This window comes from Sodiomyces alcalophilus (assembly GCF_042370955.1).
Source record: "Sodiomyces alcalophilus JCM 7366 unplaced genomic scaffold ACRALscaffold_4, whole genome shotgun sequence".
NCBI classification, from domain to species: domain Eukaryota; kingdom Fungi; phylum Ascomycota; class Sordariomycetes; order Glomerellales; family Plectosphaerellaceae; genus Sodiomyces; species Sodiomyces alcalophilus.
This window is the reverse complement of record NW_027263535.1, coordinates 2,179,423-2,196,222: the sequence shown is the minus strand read 5'-3', so window position 1 is coordinate 2,196,222 and position 16,800 is coordinate 2,179,423. Positions and strand designations below refer to the sequence as shown.

At 55.3% G+C, this 16,800-nt stretch overlaps 5 protein-coding genes across 5 annotated transcripts; 1 reads left to right on the top strand and 4 right to left on the bottom strand.

The window, feature by feature from the left end:
• Positions 1 to 133: 133 nt before the first annotated feature.
• ACRALDRAFT_1076646 (uncharacterized protein) lies at positions 134 to 2,784 on the bottom strand. The gene is made up of 2 exons (XM_071018523.1): positions 1,722 to 2,784; positions 134 to 1,622 (listed from the first exon to the last, which is right to left on the bottom strand). Exons 1-2 carry the CDS (start codon positions 2,200 to 2,202, stop codon positions 424 to 426), a joined length of 1,680 nt encoding a protein of 559 aa, XP_070874970.1. The 5' UTR covers positions 2,203 to 2,784; the 3' UTR covers positions 134 to 423.
• A 500-nt stretch (positions 2,785 to 3,284) lies between these two features.
• On the bottom strand, positions 3,285 to 6,363 carry ACRALDRAFT_1082010 (uncharacterized protein). Its single transcript, XM_071019245.1, has 4 exons — positions 6,339 to 6,363; positions 4,886 to 6,276; positions 3,917 to 4,787; positions 3,285 to 3,836 (listed from the first exon to the last, which is right to left on the bottom strand). The coding sequence occupies exons 2-4, from the start codon at positions 5,958 to 5,960 to the stop codon at positions 3,665 to 3,667; spliced, it is 2,118 nt and encodes a 705-aa protein (XP_070874969.1). The 5' UTR covers positions 5,961 to 6,276; positions 6,339 to 6,363; the 3' UTR covers positions 3,285 to 3,664.
• A 529-nt stretch (positions 6,364 to 6,892) lies between these two features.
• On the bottom strand, positions 6,893 to 8,753 carry ACRALDRAFT_1076648 (mitochondrial 37S ribosomal protein uS7m). Its single transcript, XM_071018524.1, has 4 exons — positions 8,419 to 8,753; positions 8,218 to 8,349; positions 7,741 to 8,145; positions 6,893 to 7,670 (listed from the first exon to the last, which is right to left on the bottom strand). The coding sequence occupies exons 1-4, from the start codon at positions 8,653 to 8,655 to the stop codon at positions 7,227 to 7,229; spliced, it is 1,218 nt and encodes a 405-aa protein (XP_070874968.1). The 5' UTR covers positions 8,656 to 8,753; the 3' UTR covers positions 6,893 to 7,226.
• A 145-nt stretch (positions 8,754 to 8,898) lies between these two features.
• ACRALDRAFT_210909 (uncharacterized protein) lies at positions 8,899 to 12,446 on the top strand (the record flags this gene model as incomplete). The annotated part of the gene is made up of 25 exons (XM_071023400.1): positions 8,899 to 9,020; positions 9,068 to 9,127; positions 9,168 to 9,280; positions 9,319 to 9,393; positions 9,452 to 9,703; positions 9,734 to 9,800; positions 9,837 to 9,915; positions 9,942 to 9,988; positions 10,029 to 10,519; positions 10,574 to 10,600; positions 10,636 to 10,648; positions 10,686 to 10,718; positions 10,801 to 10,917; positions 10,956 to 10,965; positions 11,031 to 11,059; positions 11,126 to 11,168; positions 11,269 to 11,467; positions 11,512 to 11,650; positions 11,711 to 11,827; positions 11,867 to 11,889; positions 11,913 to 12,003; positions 12,032 to 12,170; positions 12,199 to 12,221; positions 12,260 to 12,289; positions 12,338 to 12,446. The coding sequence occupies 25 exons, from the start codon at positions 8,899 to 8,901 to the stop codon at positions 12,444 to 12,446; spliced, it is 2,448 nt and encodes an 815-aa protein (XP_070874967.1).
• A 54-nt stretch (positions 12,447 to 12,500) lies between these two features.
• Positions 12,501 to 14,500, bottom strand: ACRALDRAFT_210910 (uncharacterized protein; the record flags this gene model as incomplete). Its single annotated transcript, XM_071023401.1, has 15 exons — positions 12,501 to 12,737; positions 12,778 to 12,819; positions 12,860 to 12,939; positions 12,988 to 13,199; positions 13,303 to 13,322; positions 13,423 to 13,566; positions 13,604 to 13,674; positions 13,807 to 13,932; positions 13,961 to 13,989; positions 14,065 to 14,097; positions 14,125 to 14,143; positions 14,220 to 14,272; positions 14,303 to 14,320; positions 14,352 to 14,399; positions 14,481 to 14,500. 15 exons carry the CDS (start codon positions 14,498 to 14,500, stop codon positions 12,501 to 12,503), a joined length of 1,152 nt encoding a protein of 383 aa, XP_070874966.1.
• Positions 14,501 to 16,800: the final 2,300 nt, after the last annotated feature.

Here is a 16,800-nt window from a genome sequence, read left to right as displayed (position 1 = left end):
GCATTGTCTTTCGCATCCTCGCGGTCTGGTAATTACGTGTACGAATACTTCCATCGCGACATCAGTACTTGGCCTGGGTATCTCGACCACCGTAACATGTACCTCTACAGAGTATTGAGAGACGGGCTCAACAAGGGCAATCAAGTTGTATACTGGGATCGGGAACAATACAAACTCAAGATATAATTGGCATCTAGGCTATCACGAAATCCAGGACCCCTGAACGCCATTCCAATCATCGTGGTACTGACTGAGAGCCACCATCCATGTCAACGCCTTGGCCCGGCCTGTCTTGTCCATCTCATCGACCACCTGTAGGACATCAACGCCACCTTTTCCCCCTTCCCGCAAAAACCTCGAGTCCAGAGTGCATACGCCAGCTACCTGTAATAATGGAAAAAGAAATGACCATAAAAAAAGACATCAATTCACCACCCGATCGTTCGTCGACCTCCGCCGCGCCCCCGAGTCCCCATACATAATCTCCATCAGCCTGCCCTTCTGCTTCGTCCGCACGCCCTCGAGGTAGACGCCCACGTCCTCCAGGCCGCGAATCTGCTCCTCGAGCGTCAGCGCGCTCGACTCGACGCTCCGCACCAGCGGGCTGACCAGCTTGCGCCGGAGGCTCTCCAGGTTGGCCTTGAGCGCGAGCAGCTTCCCGTTGTGGTCGACGAGCAGGCCCTTGTTGTGCACCGTCTTCTCGCGCAGGTTCTGGAGCAGCCGCCGGTTCCGCTCGTACTTGGCCACCTCGCCCGCGCTGGGCCCCAGGAGCCGCGTCCACAGCGAGCTGAGCAGGTCGGCGTGCTTCTCGTCCTGCGCGCTGGCCTCGCGGACCACCGTGCGCGCCAGGTTCAGAAACTGCCGGTCGATGGCCTCGAAGAGCGCAAAGAGCGCCAGCGAGTGCTGCAGCTCCGTGCTGATGGCTTCCTCCAGCACCCCCAGGAACTCGTTGAACGTCCGCTGGAGCGTCTGCCGCGTGCGCTGCGGCTTGGTCATGCCGAACATGTACGTCGTCAGCGCCCCCAGGCGCGTGGGACGGCCGGTGGGCGTCTCGAGGAGGCCCGTCGCCGACAGGAGGTTGTGGACGTTGTCCAGGGCCGCCGACAGCGGCGGGGACGGCAGCTGGTCCACGTGCCATAGTTCCCTGCGCGCCCAGTCCATGACGATGAGGATGCCGTCAATATCGCCGTCCACATTGGCGAAGAACCTGGTCAGCTCGACGGCGAGCGTCTTGAGGCTCTCGCTCAGCTCGTCGAGCTCCTTGACGATGAGGGGCGCGGAGGTCATGTTACTCGTCCGCACGCTCTCGCCCAGGTCCCACACCGCCACGCCCGTCGCCTGCAGATCGCCCACTTGCGATGCGCCGTTCTCGGAGAAGTAGATGAGCGGTTCGAAAGCGCGCGCGATGCCGGCCACTTTGATCAGATCCGGGACAGGTCTCGGGGCAGCAGGCGCGAGGAGGCTCCGTGCGGCCATGACGGAGAGGAGGGCGACGACGGTGGAGACGATGATGGACGTCCAAGATTTGGTCGCAGCCTGCCAGCGTCTGCGAACAAAGTTGACCGCCGTGTCGATGGGTTCTGTCCGATGCTGGACTTCTGCGCGTAATGCGAACCGAATGTCTTGGGGATGTCAATTTTTCTCCTTTGTTCATATGCGCTCATGTATATGTGTATATATATATATATATATATATATACGAAAGGGGAAAAACGACTTACAATTATCAGGCGCATCTTGAGGTCCAGCGCCCGGCGACTCCTCCTCCACGGCTACCTTGGCATGGTCAACCTTGGGGCCCGGGCTGGGCGAGCGGGCCTTCTCTGGGCTCACGCTGCCGGTAGGCAACCGGGTACGCATCGCCTTATCCAGAACGTTGTCGCCCCTGCCGCCCTCGTCGGCGTCGTGTTCCGGGCTCGACTCGCGCGAGCGCCGGTCGGGAAGCGCGTCCAGGATGCGGTCAGTCCTCCGCCAGAAGCCGCTGTCGCGGAGGCCGTTTTCCAGGCGGCGCCAGGCCGGAGGACTGTAGCCACCTGGCGAGTCGACCGGGTCGGGCATGTCGCTCTCGGTGCCGTCGGAGCGGAAGCCCGAGTGGTGCGAGTGATAGCCGAAGGTCGCCTTGGGGGGTGTCGTCGGCTCGAAGTCTTGCAGGGACGCGTCGAGATGGTCCAATGGATCGAGACGATGAGGGGTAATCGTCATGGCGGGTGGTCGTCGGTAAGGCGGGGAGGGGTTTCCACGAGGCTCTGCTGGTGGGAGCGGTGGCAGTGGAGAGTGTGAGAACCCCCGAGTTCTCGGCCGGGGTCTTTGCGCTGCGCCCGGCTCGGAAGTAGCGAAAGTTGGGCAGCAAGGTCCGGGACCAGGAGACCTGGATGATGTAGAGGTAGATGAAGACAAAGGCCAAGACGAGCGAGGCTATGTAGGCGCTAGGTGCAATGGTAATACTCAAAAGTGAAATGTTGTTGTTGACTGTCACGAGAGAGTACATAGGGTGGGAGAAACCGATGCAAAGCGACGCGTCCCAGGCCTGTAAAGAGGAAGTGATGGCGACCGAAAAGAAAAAGAGGATGAGTTCAAGTCTATCCTTTCCGATCGTTGTTAATCACGAAATGGGTTGGGTGGGAGTTTTCCTTTTCCCCTTCCGTTTATTGCGTATTCAGAAGAAGCAGAGGGAGTGCCTCATGGACAACCGAGATGATAAGTATGATTGGTAGCTAGGTGTGTGGTAGGCTAGGCCTTGACTTTTGGTCGTTTCTTGAGGGCGAATCAAGGCCTGTGAATGCAGGGAGAGAGGTGGGTGGGAAAAGGAAGAGGTTGGGTTGGGTCATGCAGTGAATCATTCTCGATACCTCACCTTCTTCTGCCGAGAGGTAGGGAGGTAGGTACTGAGTACGTCGTTACGGGTTACGTGATGCGGCTGCCAGAGCCGACAGCAAGCGCCCAATCATGTCATTCCCAAGGTACTGACGCCAGTTCAACGGCCATCACTGGGCCACAAGTCACGTCCGTTTTAAACTGTGGAAGTCGAGTCGTCTTTCGGACGACGCGGAGGGAGCAACGAGGGATCGTGGTGGGTTCGATTTGACACGTCAAGACCGCGGCGTGCATCGCGTTGTGTGGAGAGCCGTGATGAACTGGGCATCGTTCTGATATGGATAATCAATAATCACGCCTTCTACCGTTCGTTGACGATTGCCGTTGGGATGCAGCCTGTCAAGTGATCAACATCTTGGGTGAGGCAGCAGAGAGAAACTGACGAATGAATTCCCGCGATAGGCTTCTGTACGACTCGGCGAGGATGTATTCGTACTGTGATGCACTGTACTTCTGCACTGTACCTAGGTACCCAAGGCAAGGTATCTTATCACCCGCACTTTGAACGGTCCCCTCCGTGTCATGTCCGTGATGCACCTGCCCAAGCTACCAAAACATAGACTCAGGACCACGCTGTATCATACATGTACTCATTCAAGCATTCATGTCGCTAGCCTAATACTGTTCCCTCTCTTCACACTAATAGCCATAGCCATAATCAGTACACCGCAATGAACGCTCGTGTTTCCCTTCCACTCCGCTGCCTTCCACTCCGCTGCGAAGAACACTAAACAATCTACCACATCTTGGCCATTTCCTTCTTCCCCTTCCCCTTCGCCGAAGTCCCTGCCTAATCGACCTTGGCATTGGCTAAACTCCGAACCACCGGGTTGCTAAGGTTGTTGACTTGCCGCATCGGCCCTCTCCTATACTTGCTCTGCTTCCGGAGCTTCTTCCTCGCAACCATGACGGGGACGGAGCTTTTCGTGACGAGGTAGTTGGAAAACGAACCCAAGATGACCCTGCTATCGTTAGCACCGTGAAGTGTTGTGACGGCTGGGAAGGGAGAAAAAAAAAAAAAAAAAAAAAAAAAAAAACTCACCCCTTAAGAGCGCTGCGTCCCCGGCTCCCCAGAATAACCAGCGTCGGACAGACAAAGTCAATCACCTCGGTGATGAGATGCTTGGCGTTCCTGCAGTGTATCACCTCCACCACCACCTTCACCTGCAGCCTCGTCTTTCGCAGCAGCCTGGTGACCCGCTCCGTCATCTCGTCCACCACGCGCCGCCGCTCCTCCTCCGCCCGCTCCCGCTCCCGCTCTCGCTCCCGGCTCTCCGGCGCCGGCGACGAGCTTCTGGACCCAAACCCAAACGCCGACGCCCGCGCCAGCTGCGAGAGCATCGGCGCCGTCGCCGAAGAAGACGCTTCTCTGCCCGATACCGCCGCGTCCGTCGCCGCCGCTTGCTCCTCGTGCGCCTTGCTCTCGTCGGGCACCGCCACGTCCTCGCTCGAAAGCATGCCCGTCTCGTCGTCCACGCAGTAGATTGCGAGGAGCGTATCGCCGTCGCGAAGGACCGTCCCGACCGTCCATTCCAGCGCGTGGTTCGACTCCTCGCTAAGGTCCGTAGCCACCATGTACTTCCGCAATCGGCGGTTGTCTTCCTCGGCTGTTTTCACGAGTTCATCATATTCGCCGCGGTAGATGATGCGAACCGAGCGGCTCGACTCCGCCGTCGAAATGATGGGCGTCATCCGGAATGCGAGCTTTTGCGCCCGTTTAATGTCTGTCACTTCTCGTTCGTCTTCCGACGCTACGGCCGAGCGCGGTTCGGATCCCGGGTTGTGGTCAAACTCCGTCGATGGGTGTATGCCCGGTTTGCTCGATCTGGTCCCGCTGGGACCAGCCACTGTAACCGGTGGTTCGAGTAGGGACCTGTACTTCGGTCGGGGTTGCTGCGCAGCGACCTGGAGGCCTATATTTAGAGCCGAGTTAACATGATACGTTCAGCATTAGTGTTCACCAAGGAAGCAGGGGGCCGTCTGGGAGGAAAGGGAGGAAAAGAATGCTTACGTTCTTGCTCGGCAGCCGCAAGTAAAGTAGACGCCTCGCCCTCCGTAGCTCGTCGCGTCATTTCGCGTCCTCTAGAGGCTTCGCCATCCGAATCGTCGTTGGCGTCATCGTCGTCGCTACTATCGCCGAATCCGTCCTCGTCGTCCGGTATGAGGTAGTCCTTGGCCACGCGGCCGCTGCCTGGTTCCTCCGTTGCGCTCGAGCGCTTCCTGGCCGAAAGTTCCGACAGGCTCCCCTGCGAGGCCGCAAGGTTGGCGTCGGACAGCTTGCGATATGCGTGGCTCATGTCGATCACTGTGCCATCGTCCAGGACGGCATATCCCGGCGTCTGCTGCAAGCGGCCCGAAATGTTCGGGGCGAGATTCCCCCATCCCACGCGGCGGTGCGGGGACCGGGACTTACTGCCACTGTGGCCCACACTTATGCTCCTCCCTCCCGCGGCCCCCGGGGGAAAAGAATGATGACGCCGCCCTCTGTCCCCTGCCAGCGCGATGCTGGCTAGATCACTGGCCCGAACGGCATTAGTAACCACGACGCTGGGTCCCGCCGCCGGAAGCTTCCCGGCCTGCGTGTTGCGCTTGGGCAGAGCCTGGCCCATGTTGCTTGTGATGATGTCGGAAAATTGGTAGTCCGCGCTGGGATCGGCGCGTCCCCGAGCAGCCCGCGGGCCGAAAGTCGGCAGCGAGGCCGTATCCGACCGCGACCGCACTTTGCTCGATGACGGTTTGGGTGCCTCGGGGGAGGTTGGCCTGTTGACGACCGGTTTCTGCGACGACGATGCCCCGCCAATGTCGAGCATACTGCGGACCGGCGGCGGGGACCCGGGCGGCGGGGAACCGGGCGGCACCTTCTTCGTGTTGCTTTCACTCGACGCGCCCGCATTGTCGTCGCCCACATCTAGCATGCTCCGCACAGGCGATCGAGGACCCCGCGGCGAAATCGACCTCTCCGAGACTGACGATGCTGGGTTCGCTGGTCTCGCTTGCGGTCGGTTTCCTAAGAGCGCGAGGACTTCCCTCACTTCCTCGTCAAGAACGGCTTCCACGCTCATCGGTCGCGGCTGTTGTTGCGACATGGTGACCGACGTTGTAAATGTTGGACGGCCAAGTGACCAGAGTCGTTCAGGGTCTCGAGAACGTTGCGTTTCGTAGGTTAACTGGGGATCGCTCGGTCGGCTGATCTATATTGGGATAATGGCGTTGTTATGTCTGTTTCTTCGGATACCGCTTCTTGCCGCGGCCTACCGATGCAAATGGTTTCTTCAGGGGGGGATAATTTGTTGACGGAGGAAATAGGAATACAAGGTGTTCCGAGTTATCACCATTGTCGTGCGATCCTCATACCACGAACCAGACTGGGCATCGCTGAACCAGATCGAAATAGAAGGCAACCTGGAGGACACTTGTCAGTGGCTATCGAGTAGAAATGTGTGTGGGAAAGAGGAAAGACGTACCCGTAGCCGTAATGCACAGTTTGTTTGAAGGAAGGTGAGAGTAGCTATCAATACAGGCACGGTAACCTGTTCGTCTACGCTGTACTTCGTAGTATGACAACACTTGCCACATCGTGGCGTAGAGCCACTATAGGATAGACCTCGGTACTCTGTACATATTTTGAGTGTACTCTATACAAATCATGGTATGCTACCGTCCTATATTTAAGTGGTAGGACCATTATCTCGGAAAGTACTCGGGTACATATCTTCAGCGTCTTCACCGAGGACTCCACCCCGCTTTGACCGTTTCCGTACCCCGTGTCGCTCAATCCGACGACTCGTGATTGCAACAAATGGCTCAGCAAAAGTTTGACGGATTCTAACCTTCAAGACGTACTTCGTATAGTATTCGTAGTGGCAGCCATTAACGAATCAGTCGGAATTTGGCTTCGTGGTTGTAAGTTTCGTCAAAGGTAGGAAGTACCGTACCTACCGGAGAAGCGAATTCCGACGTCATCGCCGCTTCCCTGGATCTGCTGCGAAGCCCATAAGAACCCAGTGGAAAATCTAAATTCCGATGAGACCGTGCTTTCAATGAGTAGGAACAGAGCTAATGGGCAACTGGCTTGTCACGACATATTTTCACAGGCCTTACTGTACGAAGTAGGCAGTAGTAGCCCTCCCTTTGCATCTTATGGGGATCGCCCGGACTGACACCGTTCCAACTAACAAACACCGCATCTCAGCACATTCCATCAGGGACTTCAGAGCCGTAGGAGACAAGTTCAAAGCAGGTGGTAGATATACAGTTTGTTCGGTACAGTGATACAATACATCGACCCCCGGGAATCTATCTAATATTACAACGCCGGCCGTCGTAATGGGTCGCTCCCCCTCGTCGCTGATCTAGTGGGCGCGGACGGGCTTCTTGTTGATGTTGGCTCGCGTCGCCGTGCCCAGCTTGTGGATCGCCTGCCTCTTCTCCCAGACCGACGACCGCCCCTCCGCCACCGCGATGATCTCGTTGGCGATGCGGTGCGCAAGCTGCGTGCGCCCGCTACCCGACGACCGCTTCTTGGACACCACGTCCAGAATCCACTGGAACGCCGTCCGCCTCCGCTGCCGCACCATGAGCGGCTTGGGCACCTCCAGCGCACGCCCACCACCGGCACCGCCCTTGATGTAGTTGATGCGGACCAGCGGCGCCACGCTGTCGATCGCCAGCGTCAGGTACAGAACCGGGTTGAGGGGGAGATGCGACGCCGGCGGGTGGCCCGGCAGTAGCGGGTATTTCTTGCTGAGGATCGGAGGTGGTGAGGTTCGGAGGAAATTCAGAATCATCGCCATGTTCTATGGACCGCTTTCGTCAGTAAAAAGAGGTTCGCTTCCCTTTAGCGTCCAACGCAGTGCGCGGGCTTACCCTCTGAGCAACGCTCTTCTTGCCATGTCTCATGAGCACGTTTGTTAATTGGTCGAGCACCGGGTGGTACCTGGCCTTGAGCTTGTTCTGCGGCTCCAGGGGCAGCGTAGGAAGCGGCCACTTGTGCGTCCTTCCCCGAGAGTCCACCTGGACCTGCTGCTCCTCCACTGCGTCTGCCAGCAGTCCGCCGGAGGCCAGCACTTCAAGATCTCGCTGGGCATTTCCGTCCGAGACCGTGGGCGGGATGGACCCTTCACGGTAGAGGTGCTCCTCCTGGCTCGCTGTCAGCCCGCCCTCGAGCCCGGCACCGCTGCCCTGCCCTTGTGCGGCACGTTCCAGCTCTCCCATGGCCTCCTCGATTGTCAGTCCAGACTTGTCCGCCGCAGCTTCTTCGGCCAGAGCATCCTGTCCAGCGTTTCCGGTCAGCGTTTGTCCTTCAGCACCAGATTCTTCTAACAGACGCCGTTTCGTCCATACCCATTGTTCTCTGGCTTTGGATGCAGTCCTGTTCTTCGCCTTATCGGAAAGGCCGGCCAGAGCAGCTTCGAGCTGGTCAATCGCATCTTCCGTGCTCGATTGCACAGAGAAATCTTCTCCTAAGCCCACCTGCTGAAGTCGAACTTGTCAATGACAAAGTAACGCGAATTGTGCATGTCGGTCTTCTTCACACCACCTTACCTTCTCTTCCGCTCGATTCGAGGCTCCCGCTTCCTTAGATTGCGTCTGCGACACATCTGCTGCCGGAGTGGTGCCGGTCGCATGATTTAATGGGTTTGCAGGAGGCTTGGTCGTCGAGTCGTTGGCATATCGTCGTTTCGAGAGCGACCACCCGAGGGCTTCCTGTCTCGGCAGTACTGGCCTTGATCGTAGTGCCAGCGTTCTGCACGCAAGCCTGAAACTCGGTCGCAGAGACATGGTCTTCGGAAGGTCCCTTTTTTCTTCACTCCCAAAGCCTTGATCCCCGATTGGGAGTTTTCTGGGGTCGGTCGAGTTTGCGTCGCGCTGGTGTCAGGATGCAACACGCAAAAAAGTGCAGTCGATCGAATGTGGCGCACGGATTACTGTACGTTTGGGGCTGTGCTGCGCTCCACTGTGGCTCATGAGTTATCACGTGATCTAAGTGGCTTGGTGCCTCAGCGGTGCCACACCGCCCAACAAATGCGAGTCCCTTTTACGGAGAGGGATTCTTGGATCCCAAAGCTGCGGCGATTCCCCAACGTCCCCTCCCTATTGCGGGCTACGATGGGCGGTCTAAGTACACTAGATGCAGTTCACCGGCTGTTTGAAGTAGCGGTCTTTCGTAATTATCATACAGCACCACCCAAAGGGACACTGCGGCGCTGACCAGCTCACTTCTCCTGTACCTTGCCGATTGGGAGGGCCGGGAGTTCTGTCCGTTATCGGTCATCGTTACCGGGTTTGTTGAGACTTTGCGTCGACCTCAATCTTGAAATAGCTCATCCTTGGGCACCAGTTCCTTCCTACATGACGACGTCTAGCAACGACAAGGGCTTGGACGCAGGGGGACAGCGTGTCGAGAGTGGGGCCGCAGCACTTCGAATCCTGCTGACCTCACAGCGTCTTGGGAAGTAATTGCATTACATGACCTTGATCGCCTGGTTTACAGAGTGACCACGCGACGCGCCATCCGGGGTGATCGACAACAACATACAACGTAAGCAATGCAACGTACGTTGTGTGCACAACGTAGTGTACAACGTATGCCGTCTTCAAAAGGATGGCCCGTCGATTGAAGAGGCTGGCAAGTTGGGCTCTTTAATACGAAGTGGACGGACCTACGTCCAGTACAACACAAGTTGTATGTCTGAAGCTGCTACACTTTTTGTATTAGTCTCATTTCACTCGTTGCTTTTTGACTCCCTTCATTTCCGCGGCCATCTCATCGCATATCTCTATAATGATAATAATAATAATAAATGCATTTTTTTTTCCTTTTTTTTCCGTCTTCTAAAGCAAATGACTAACGCCCAAGTGCGTGCTCCAAGTCCATTCTTTCTGTTTGCCTTGGACCGAATGCGTGGCGTCTTTCTCTGTAGTTCGTAACAAGTACATTAAATGTGACAATATGTGGGAAGAACGGCAATTTCCAACCTTGCCCATGAAAACAGCGCCGCCCCCCTTTCTTCAGATCACTCGTCTCAGCCCAACAAACCAGTATCAATGTTCGTGACACACCCAAGTTGACCTGGGGAGACAAAATCCAAACGTTGCGCCATTCCCTTCCCAGGTTCCCTGTTTTAGTAATCCCTGACGCCGTGGGAACCCAGGTCGGTCGTTTTCCCTTCGCCAAAAACTCCAGGCAGTATCGTACAAAAATCAAAGTCGCAAAGTAGGAAAACCCCCAAGGACGAGTACAAGTCGCGCGACGCTGATCTGTGCATTGAACCGCGATTGATGTCGAAGGAGCCTCTCTCCCTTCAGCGGCATGGTTCTAGGGGCCGTCGTCTACCAGCTCCCTCTGCTATTGGCTGGGGAGCTGGGATTGGAACCTGCAAGGTAGTTGAGTGCCATCTCGGCAGCATCTTCCTTTGCATTGTTGAGGTTCTTGCCATCATACCAGAACCTCGCTGCGAGAGTCCGCCCCTGAATCGTGACGCGGCTGGACCAAGCTGTGCGGCCACCTGGGTAACAGAATCAGACCGAGAGCCCTTGCATCAAATACTCTTCGCAACGTCACTTACCTCGGCGGTCGGAAACGATTTGAAAGACAGGCGGCATGATTTGCGCCTCGCGACAAGCATCTACCACTTGAGGATTAGTAAAGAAATAATCACATGACTTTCATACTTATTTGGATGGACGTACCCTCCAGGCGCTCCTGCCAAGTTCCGCAATTGCTGTGAAAGGAAGAGGGCGACATGATGAACGAGCAAGGGTTCTGCAATTCGTGCACAACGGGGGGGAATGCAGGCCTCTGTCCGAAGAAATAGACAAGATAATGATGGCGAGACAGTATGGTCTGGGAAAAGTAGGATGATAGATAGAGGACTAAGTCAAGAAGAGAGGAAAGATAAGGGGTGATGTCTGCTCATGAAACAGCTTCGAGGTGAAAGGCTCAGGCAACGGCGGCTTTCTCTTTGGTCTTATACCCGTAGGAGGCGAGATGGAAGGCGTCGAAATGAAAAGACCATTGGCGTGGGATGGTTGGGAAGAAATGTCGTGGCATGAACGGATTAGCAGATGGTGCTGGTGAGATGCCGTGCAGTGAGCGAGCCCTATGTATGTATGTAGGTAGGGTATAATAGATCGGAGCCTGAGCTGGAAGATAGGTGGGCAGGCAGATGGACGGGAGCCCTGCGTTTGATTGTACGGAAGGAAGCCTTATTTACGCTGGCACCCTACGGCATGCTGCATGTTAGGATAGTAGTCAAGTGGAAGCGGGTGAAAATTTGCTAGGACTCGAGAGAGTGAGAGAGGAGAGAAGGAAGAAAAGCACATAGGAAACAAGTGAGAAATAAAAAGAAAATGCAAATAAAACGCAATAAAAACGCAACACAAGGGCTACAGCACTCACGGTATGCCATTGTACTGTATGATGAGCATGGGCTCGGGCTCGGGCCTGCGTTAATACGTCGTTCTTCTGTCGTCCACATCTCTCCCACGTTTCTTTTCCTCCCACTCAACCCCTGGCAAACCATGACATGGCGGGGGTCAGGCATGATGCCGGGGTCAGACTCGGAAAGCTCTTTCTCTTACGTATCAGAGGGTTGTGCCTGTCCAGGTAGGTAGGTACATACAACGTATGTCAAGTGCGTGTAATTACATACCGTACCTATCGAGAGGGCGTGGGCGGACAGACCGAGCGGCGATCTTGGCCCTCTGGCCGTGTCTCTGTCTCGTTGCTTTTTTTCTCATCTCGACTCTCCGTCTTCGGGCCCAACAGCGACATGTGGGGGGAAATCAAAAGCCTAGGTCCCCACTCCTGTCCCCGGGCACAATTGCAACACAGGGAGGCGAAGGCAAAGCCTGAACGGACGCACACCCCCCCGGGCGGCTGTGTCCGTGCCTTGCGGGGGCCCAGCCACAAATCCCGTCCCAAGGGGAGCGAGACGGACCCTCGGGAATGGTTGTGTGGGATGAGGTACCGGTACATGTGCGATACCAGGGACGATGACAAAGGAAATCCCCGTCCCGGGGCTGACACTTGTCAGGGTACCTTGGCAAGTTGATCAAGTCCAGAATCTGGACCGTAGACGACAGCCCGAGAAGACTACATAGCGTCGATATGGAGCTAATCCGGGGGTTGGCAATCCAATTGTCTACGACGTAGTGCGCCGGAAGGTGATGTTGTGCCGTTCCGTTTACGGGGAAAGGGCGGTGATTGGAAGGAAGCAGAAGCACGACATGCGCAGCAACCTCAAGATGAAGGGTGTGGTGTGAAGCTGCGACCACATCGTATGCCGGAGCAAGTAAGATGCATCAGGAGGCGATGATGAGAAGAAGGACAAAAGGACCCGTATGTAAGGGGAAATCGAGAGTAATCAGGTGCAGTGGGCAGGACGGAATTGTCCCGTAGGGTGATTGCCAAGTGCAGAAGACAGGTAATAGGCCCCGCGAAGAACATGAGGCGATTGAGAGCATTCCAGTTCAGTTCAGAAACCAATTCATGGCTCCTGTTACCGGGTAGGACAGAGTTGCGCGAAATGTCAAAGCTGTGCCTCCTCCATTCAATTCAATGCCGGTGATGGGGTGACGGGCGACGCGGATGGTGTTACCTGTCAGTCAGGTCCCATGGCATGTCAGGCTTCATCGACGTCGTAGGCCTGGTGCCTCGGAGGTCGGGGGAACACGCCGTTGGACTGACGTGCGTCGATGGGAAGGTAGAAAGGTATCAATGGGGCTGTTCGTATGACGGAGACAACGAGGCCGGCAAGCCACGTTGGATATGCGGCGCGGATGGGAGGGCAGCGTCGGGCAGCATTGTCGTTCGGATGAGCTATGGGAGACGGTGTGAGGCTGGTGCTGGTCATGGAAGCCTCGGATCGGATTCAGGGACGCAGTAACCCGGGATGACACGACGACACTGGGTACGATTCTCGGAGGCAGAGCCCCCAGGGACTTTCCATATCAGTGGTTGTAGGTCGCAAGAGTCACGGACATGCTTGGTCAAGGAAGGCAGGCGCTCAGGAGAAGCCAATTCGTAACGGTTCCTGCGCAAGCAGGTACTGTACATTGTATCTAGCGTACAAAGTGCACCGGTGCAAACAATAAGGTACCTATACATACGTTGTATACGTTGTATATGAACAAAAAAGTTTGACAGCCGGCGGCAGCCCACCGCCTTGTGGATGCAAAGTTCAATTGAATGTCCTACCAGGTACATCACATCGCCGACGCTAGGACGAAGCCGATGGGGCGTTGAGGAAAATTTCAGTCGGGACAGAGGCACGACGACAAGTGGAGTGAGGGTTTGCATTACAGAGCAGTACAACACATACCTACGGTAGGTACATACACGTAAGTACAACGTATAGGATAGAACATCCACTGTATAAAATAGCTCATTATTTAGAGTCCGTATATACCTAAAGCATATCAAACGAGACTTGAATCCCCAGTGACTAAGTCATATGAATTCCTGTCTATTTCTCTCTATTAAATCAGGAGGTCTGGGACGGTATTATTTTCCAAGTTGTACCTTTTATTATTATCGTCTCTCACTCTCGTTGTTCTGGTCACGTTGAGTAGGAATGGGCCTGCTATTGAATGCCCCCGATTGGTAGTCCCTTCACCGCCGCTTGTCCTGTCAAGGGCAAAATTGGGTGCAGATCGGCGCCGGGAAGCTTCCCGCGGCTTGGAAGGTACCTTGTGTGGGTCCGCAAGACTCCAATGTACGGGGTACAAATCCAAAGGACTTGAGCGGCTTAAATTGAGGCTCTCGTCGAAGCCTTGTCTCGCCTCGTTCCACCGAGACTGAATCGGAACAACGACGGTCCTTACTTTATAGAACCCTCACCTCCTAACCGGCAGTGGGATGTCGAGGTTATCTTACACTATGTACACGGCTCGAAAGTATTCTATCCTCGAGGTATCCTCGTAGTGTACGTGGATACGGCTCTCGCAGCCTCCTCTGATCACAGCAAGGTACCCATGCTCTATCCCTGACTATCCCCCCATGTTCATCCTGAAATTTGGGATAGGTACCGTCATGTCGGTCAAGTAATAAGCGGTCTCCGTAACCAAGCCATTGGCATCTTACCATGTTCGCAGGATAGGTCCACCGCGACACTGTACGTTTCGAAACAAGCAATAACCGTAGAGTCGGTTCACACAACAAGGCCCCCCCCCCCCCCCATTCTACACTAGTCCCAGCCGAGCCATGTGCGGACCCAGTCGCTGAATCACGAGATTGTCTGTTGTCACTTGAGCTGAAATGACAAGGCTAGGTCACGCCGACACCTTTTTTTATTTTTTTCTCCCTGATGTACAACATACAACGTACATTTTATCTTGTTGACTGGGGGGCCACATGTCGTGGGTGCGATCCCCGGGATCGTGAAGACAAGGACACCTTGTATGGAGGGACCAGGCAGGCGATCACCTGCAATCGACCTCGTTACTGTGCAACGTAAAACGTTGTACACCAACACTCTGTGCCAGCTCGACCCAGCCGGTTTATCTCTGACCGCCCTTGGACTCTATGCCCACGCACGAAAAGCTTTCATAGGATTCTGAATCGCCGTTACCATTCTAGGAAACTCGATCCAATTCATCAAAACTTGTCACTCTCCATCATCATGGTGACACATTGCATTGGCGTGGGATGATGAACTGTGATCTGTTATTCTCCCCCACTCTTGAGCCAGACCGACTAATGAAGTCTTAATTTGGGCGGGATCCACCCCCCAACTTGTGCACCTCGCGTGTGGGGGGAAGACTTGAAGCGAACAGTGGCTTTTTTTCAAAAGACAACTGGAGTGAAGCACCGCAGACTCTTAGACGAACAGCCAGTGGAATATTGACTGCCCAACAGATTGTCCCAGTCCTGGTCGCAGGCCTCACAGCGGGTCATACTCTAGCCCGTCGTCTGTTGCTCCCCGTTCAGAATTCGCATGGTTGCACGCGGCCAGTAGCAGGATTACATACAACTATAATAGCCCTTCTATAGACGCAGGGCCAAGAAGCGAATCCAATACATCTCACCATGGCCCCACCAGGCGATCAGACATCATCACAGAGACGTTGGCGAATCGCCGTCGGTCAGTCTTGTATTGAGGGGGATTGCCGCCATGGACTCGAGAAATGACACGGCCACCTTGGCGCAGCTAGCGGCCCTCAGCACAGCGAATTCATCCAGAAGAATGTTGAAGGAGAAGGTCCGCCAAGGGGATGTCCGTCCCCGTCTAGTCAGGGGAAATGTGAGCACGTGGCTCGAACGAACGGGGTGGACACGGATCACTGATTCGATTTCCAGAAGGAACATGGGATATTGGCGGTCATTGACATCAGCGCGTCTGAATGGCCAACGCGTACATACGAGAGGCGCCAACGGGTCATGTCATGCCAGTTTCCTCAGTTGGGCCAGGGGATTCGTGACACTAACACCTGGTCTGGTTCTGTCGCCGTTTTCCGACGTGTCGCCCATTTTCATACGTTATAGACACCGTAGTACTGTCGGAATCCGCAGTGAAGAAGATTACCATCATGGCGGCTGCCGGTCTCTTCCCACGTGGTACAGGCGGAGCTTATCGGGCTCCGACCGAGCCGCGCCGCGTGGCCGCGTCCCAACCCGAGTTCCAGGTCGTACTTGGGCTCTGATCCGCAAGACGAACACAGGGGCCGCGGCATTTTTCGGAGCAGCCAGTTGGAAATACACAGGAAGGGAATGTTTTTTTTCCCCTCTTTCCTCGACTTGAAGCGACGAGTCGACTAGCCGACGGGCCACGACATGCTCGTGATTCGAAGGGCTTCGATTGTTGAATCTCACACAGGAGAGATGTCACACAAACAGAAGGCCGGAAGAGCGGCTTGACGCACTGGTAGTTTGGGAAATGGAGTATGCAAACTCAAGTTCACTTTGAACCGCCAGTTACGCAACGCTGCGTGTTGCAAATAAACGAACTGCTTTCTCACAATGAGCGACCACCTGTTCTTTCACGAGTGTCCCAACTTGGAGTTTCGAGTTCATCGGCTAACAGGACGGCGGATGCCCTTAAAATGGGGGATCCCAGGATCGACCGAGAGACTGCAGGGGATCGCGTGGACAGGACACCCCTCTTCTCTTTCTGGCTTGATGATTTTTTGTTGGCATTCGTGCGACGCAGGACAGACGCAGTGCGGTGCGACGTGGCAACTCATGCCAGTTATGGGAGGGATATGAGTGAGTGGAGATGACGGAAGATGTCCAAGAGGGGAAGCGAGATCTCTGGAAGAACTGGAAGCGATTTCCTCCATCGCCTAACATGATGGTCGGAGTTGAGACGGGGCATGGGTCGTTTAGGTATTTGGTGCGTATTCTCTAGTTCAGTGACGCCAGACGGCATTTGTCCTCTTCATTGCACTCTCTCCCGAACCCAGGTCTACCTACGCCGGCAGCCGATACCTTCGTCACGCGACATACTGAATTATTGCGGTATACATACGTCCAAGCTGCCCTTGTGGTCGGGTCGGGCGGTAGAAACTTACCAACGCGACCCTTCTCATCCGTAGGGGAGAAAGAGTTGAGTCAATCTTATGCGTGATTCTCTCTCGTATCCTGGGTATTCTCGTGCGCCTGTGGTGAGGGACGGAGACAACAATCAACAATGCCATCGGACAGGTGTTGGTGGTCGAGAGGGCAGACATTGCAAGTCCAACTCACGCATGTGACTCTCAAAGTGGAGTAGGACGGTTTAGTAATCACACAGTGTGTATGACACCACTTTACAGTTTATACCAGCACAATTCAGAGGATTGATACTGTGCTTTTGTGGGGACCACACAGCCGGTCAGGAACCTCGGCATCTGCCTTGCCACAAGCTCCAACTTGCCATCTCGTGACAATTCCTCCCCTCTAGCCAAGGAAGACCTAGCAGCCACGCTGTAGACAGCTCCTATTGC

What these genes read in the sequence shown, in the direction of transcription:
- ACRALDRAFT_1076646 (XM_071018523.1), bottom strand. Translation starts at nt 2,202, where the DNA reads ATGACGATTACCCCTCATCGTCTCGATCCATTGGACCATCTCGACGCG. An exon ending in TCAAGATGCGCCTGATAATT is followed by an intron (nt 1,623 to 1,721) that starts GTAAGTCGTTTT and finishes GACATCCCCAAG; the next exon opens with ACATTCGGTTCGCATTACGC.
- ACRALDRAFT_1082010 (XM_071019245.1), bottom strand. Translation starts at nt 5,960, where the DNA reads ATGTCGCAACAACAGCCGCGACCGATGAGCGTGGAAGCCGTTCTTGAC. An exon ending in TGCGGCTGCCGAGCAAGAAC is followed by an intron (nt 4,788 to 4,885) that starts GTAAGCATTCTT and finishes CTCTAAATATAG; the next exon opens with GCCTCCAGGTCGCTGCGCAG. An exon ending in GGACGCAGCGCTCTTAAGGG is followed by an intron (nt 3,837 to 3,916) that starts GTGAGTTTTTTT and finishes TAACGATAGCAG; the next exon opens with GGTCATCTTGGGTTCGTTTT.
- ACRALDRAFT_1076648 (XM_071018524.1), bottom strand. Translation starts at nt 8,655, where the DNA reads ATGTCTCTGCGACCGAGTTTCAGGCTTGCGTGCAGAACGCTGGCACTA. An exon ending in CGAATCGAGCGGAAGAGAAG is followed by an intron (nt 8,350 to 8,418) that starts GTAAGGTGGTGT and finishes GTTCGACTTCAG; the next exon opens with CAGGTGGGCTTAGGAGAAGA. An exon ending in CCAAAGCCAGAGAACAATGG is followed by an intron (nt 8,146 to 8,217) that starts GTATGGACGAAA and finishes AACGCTGGACAG; the next exon opens with GATGCTCTGGCCGAAGAAGC.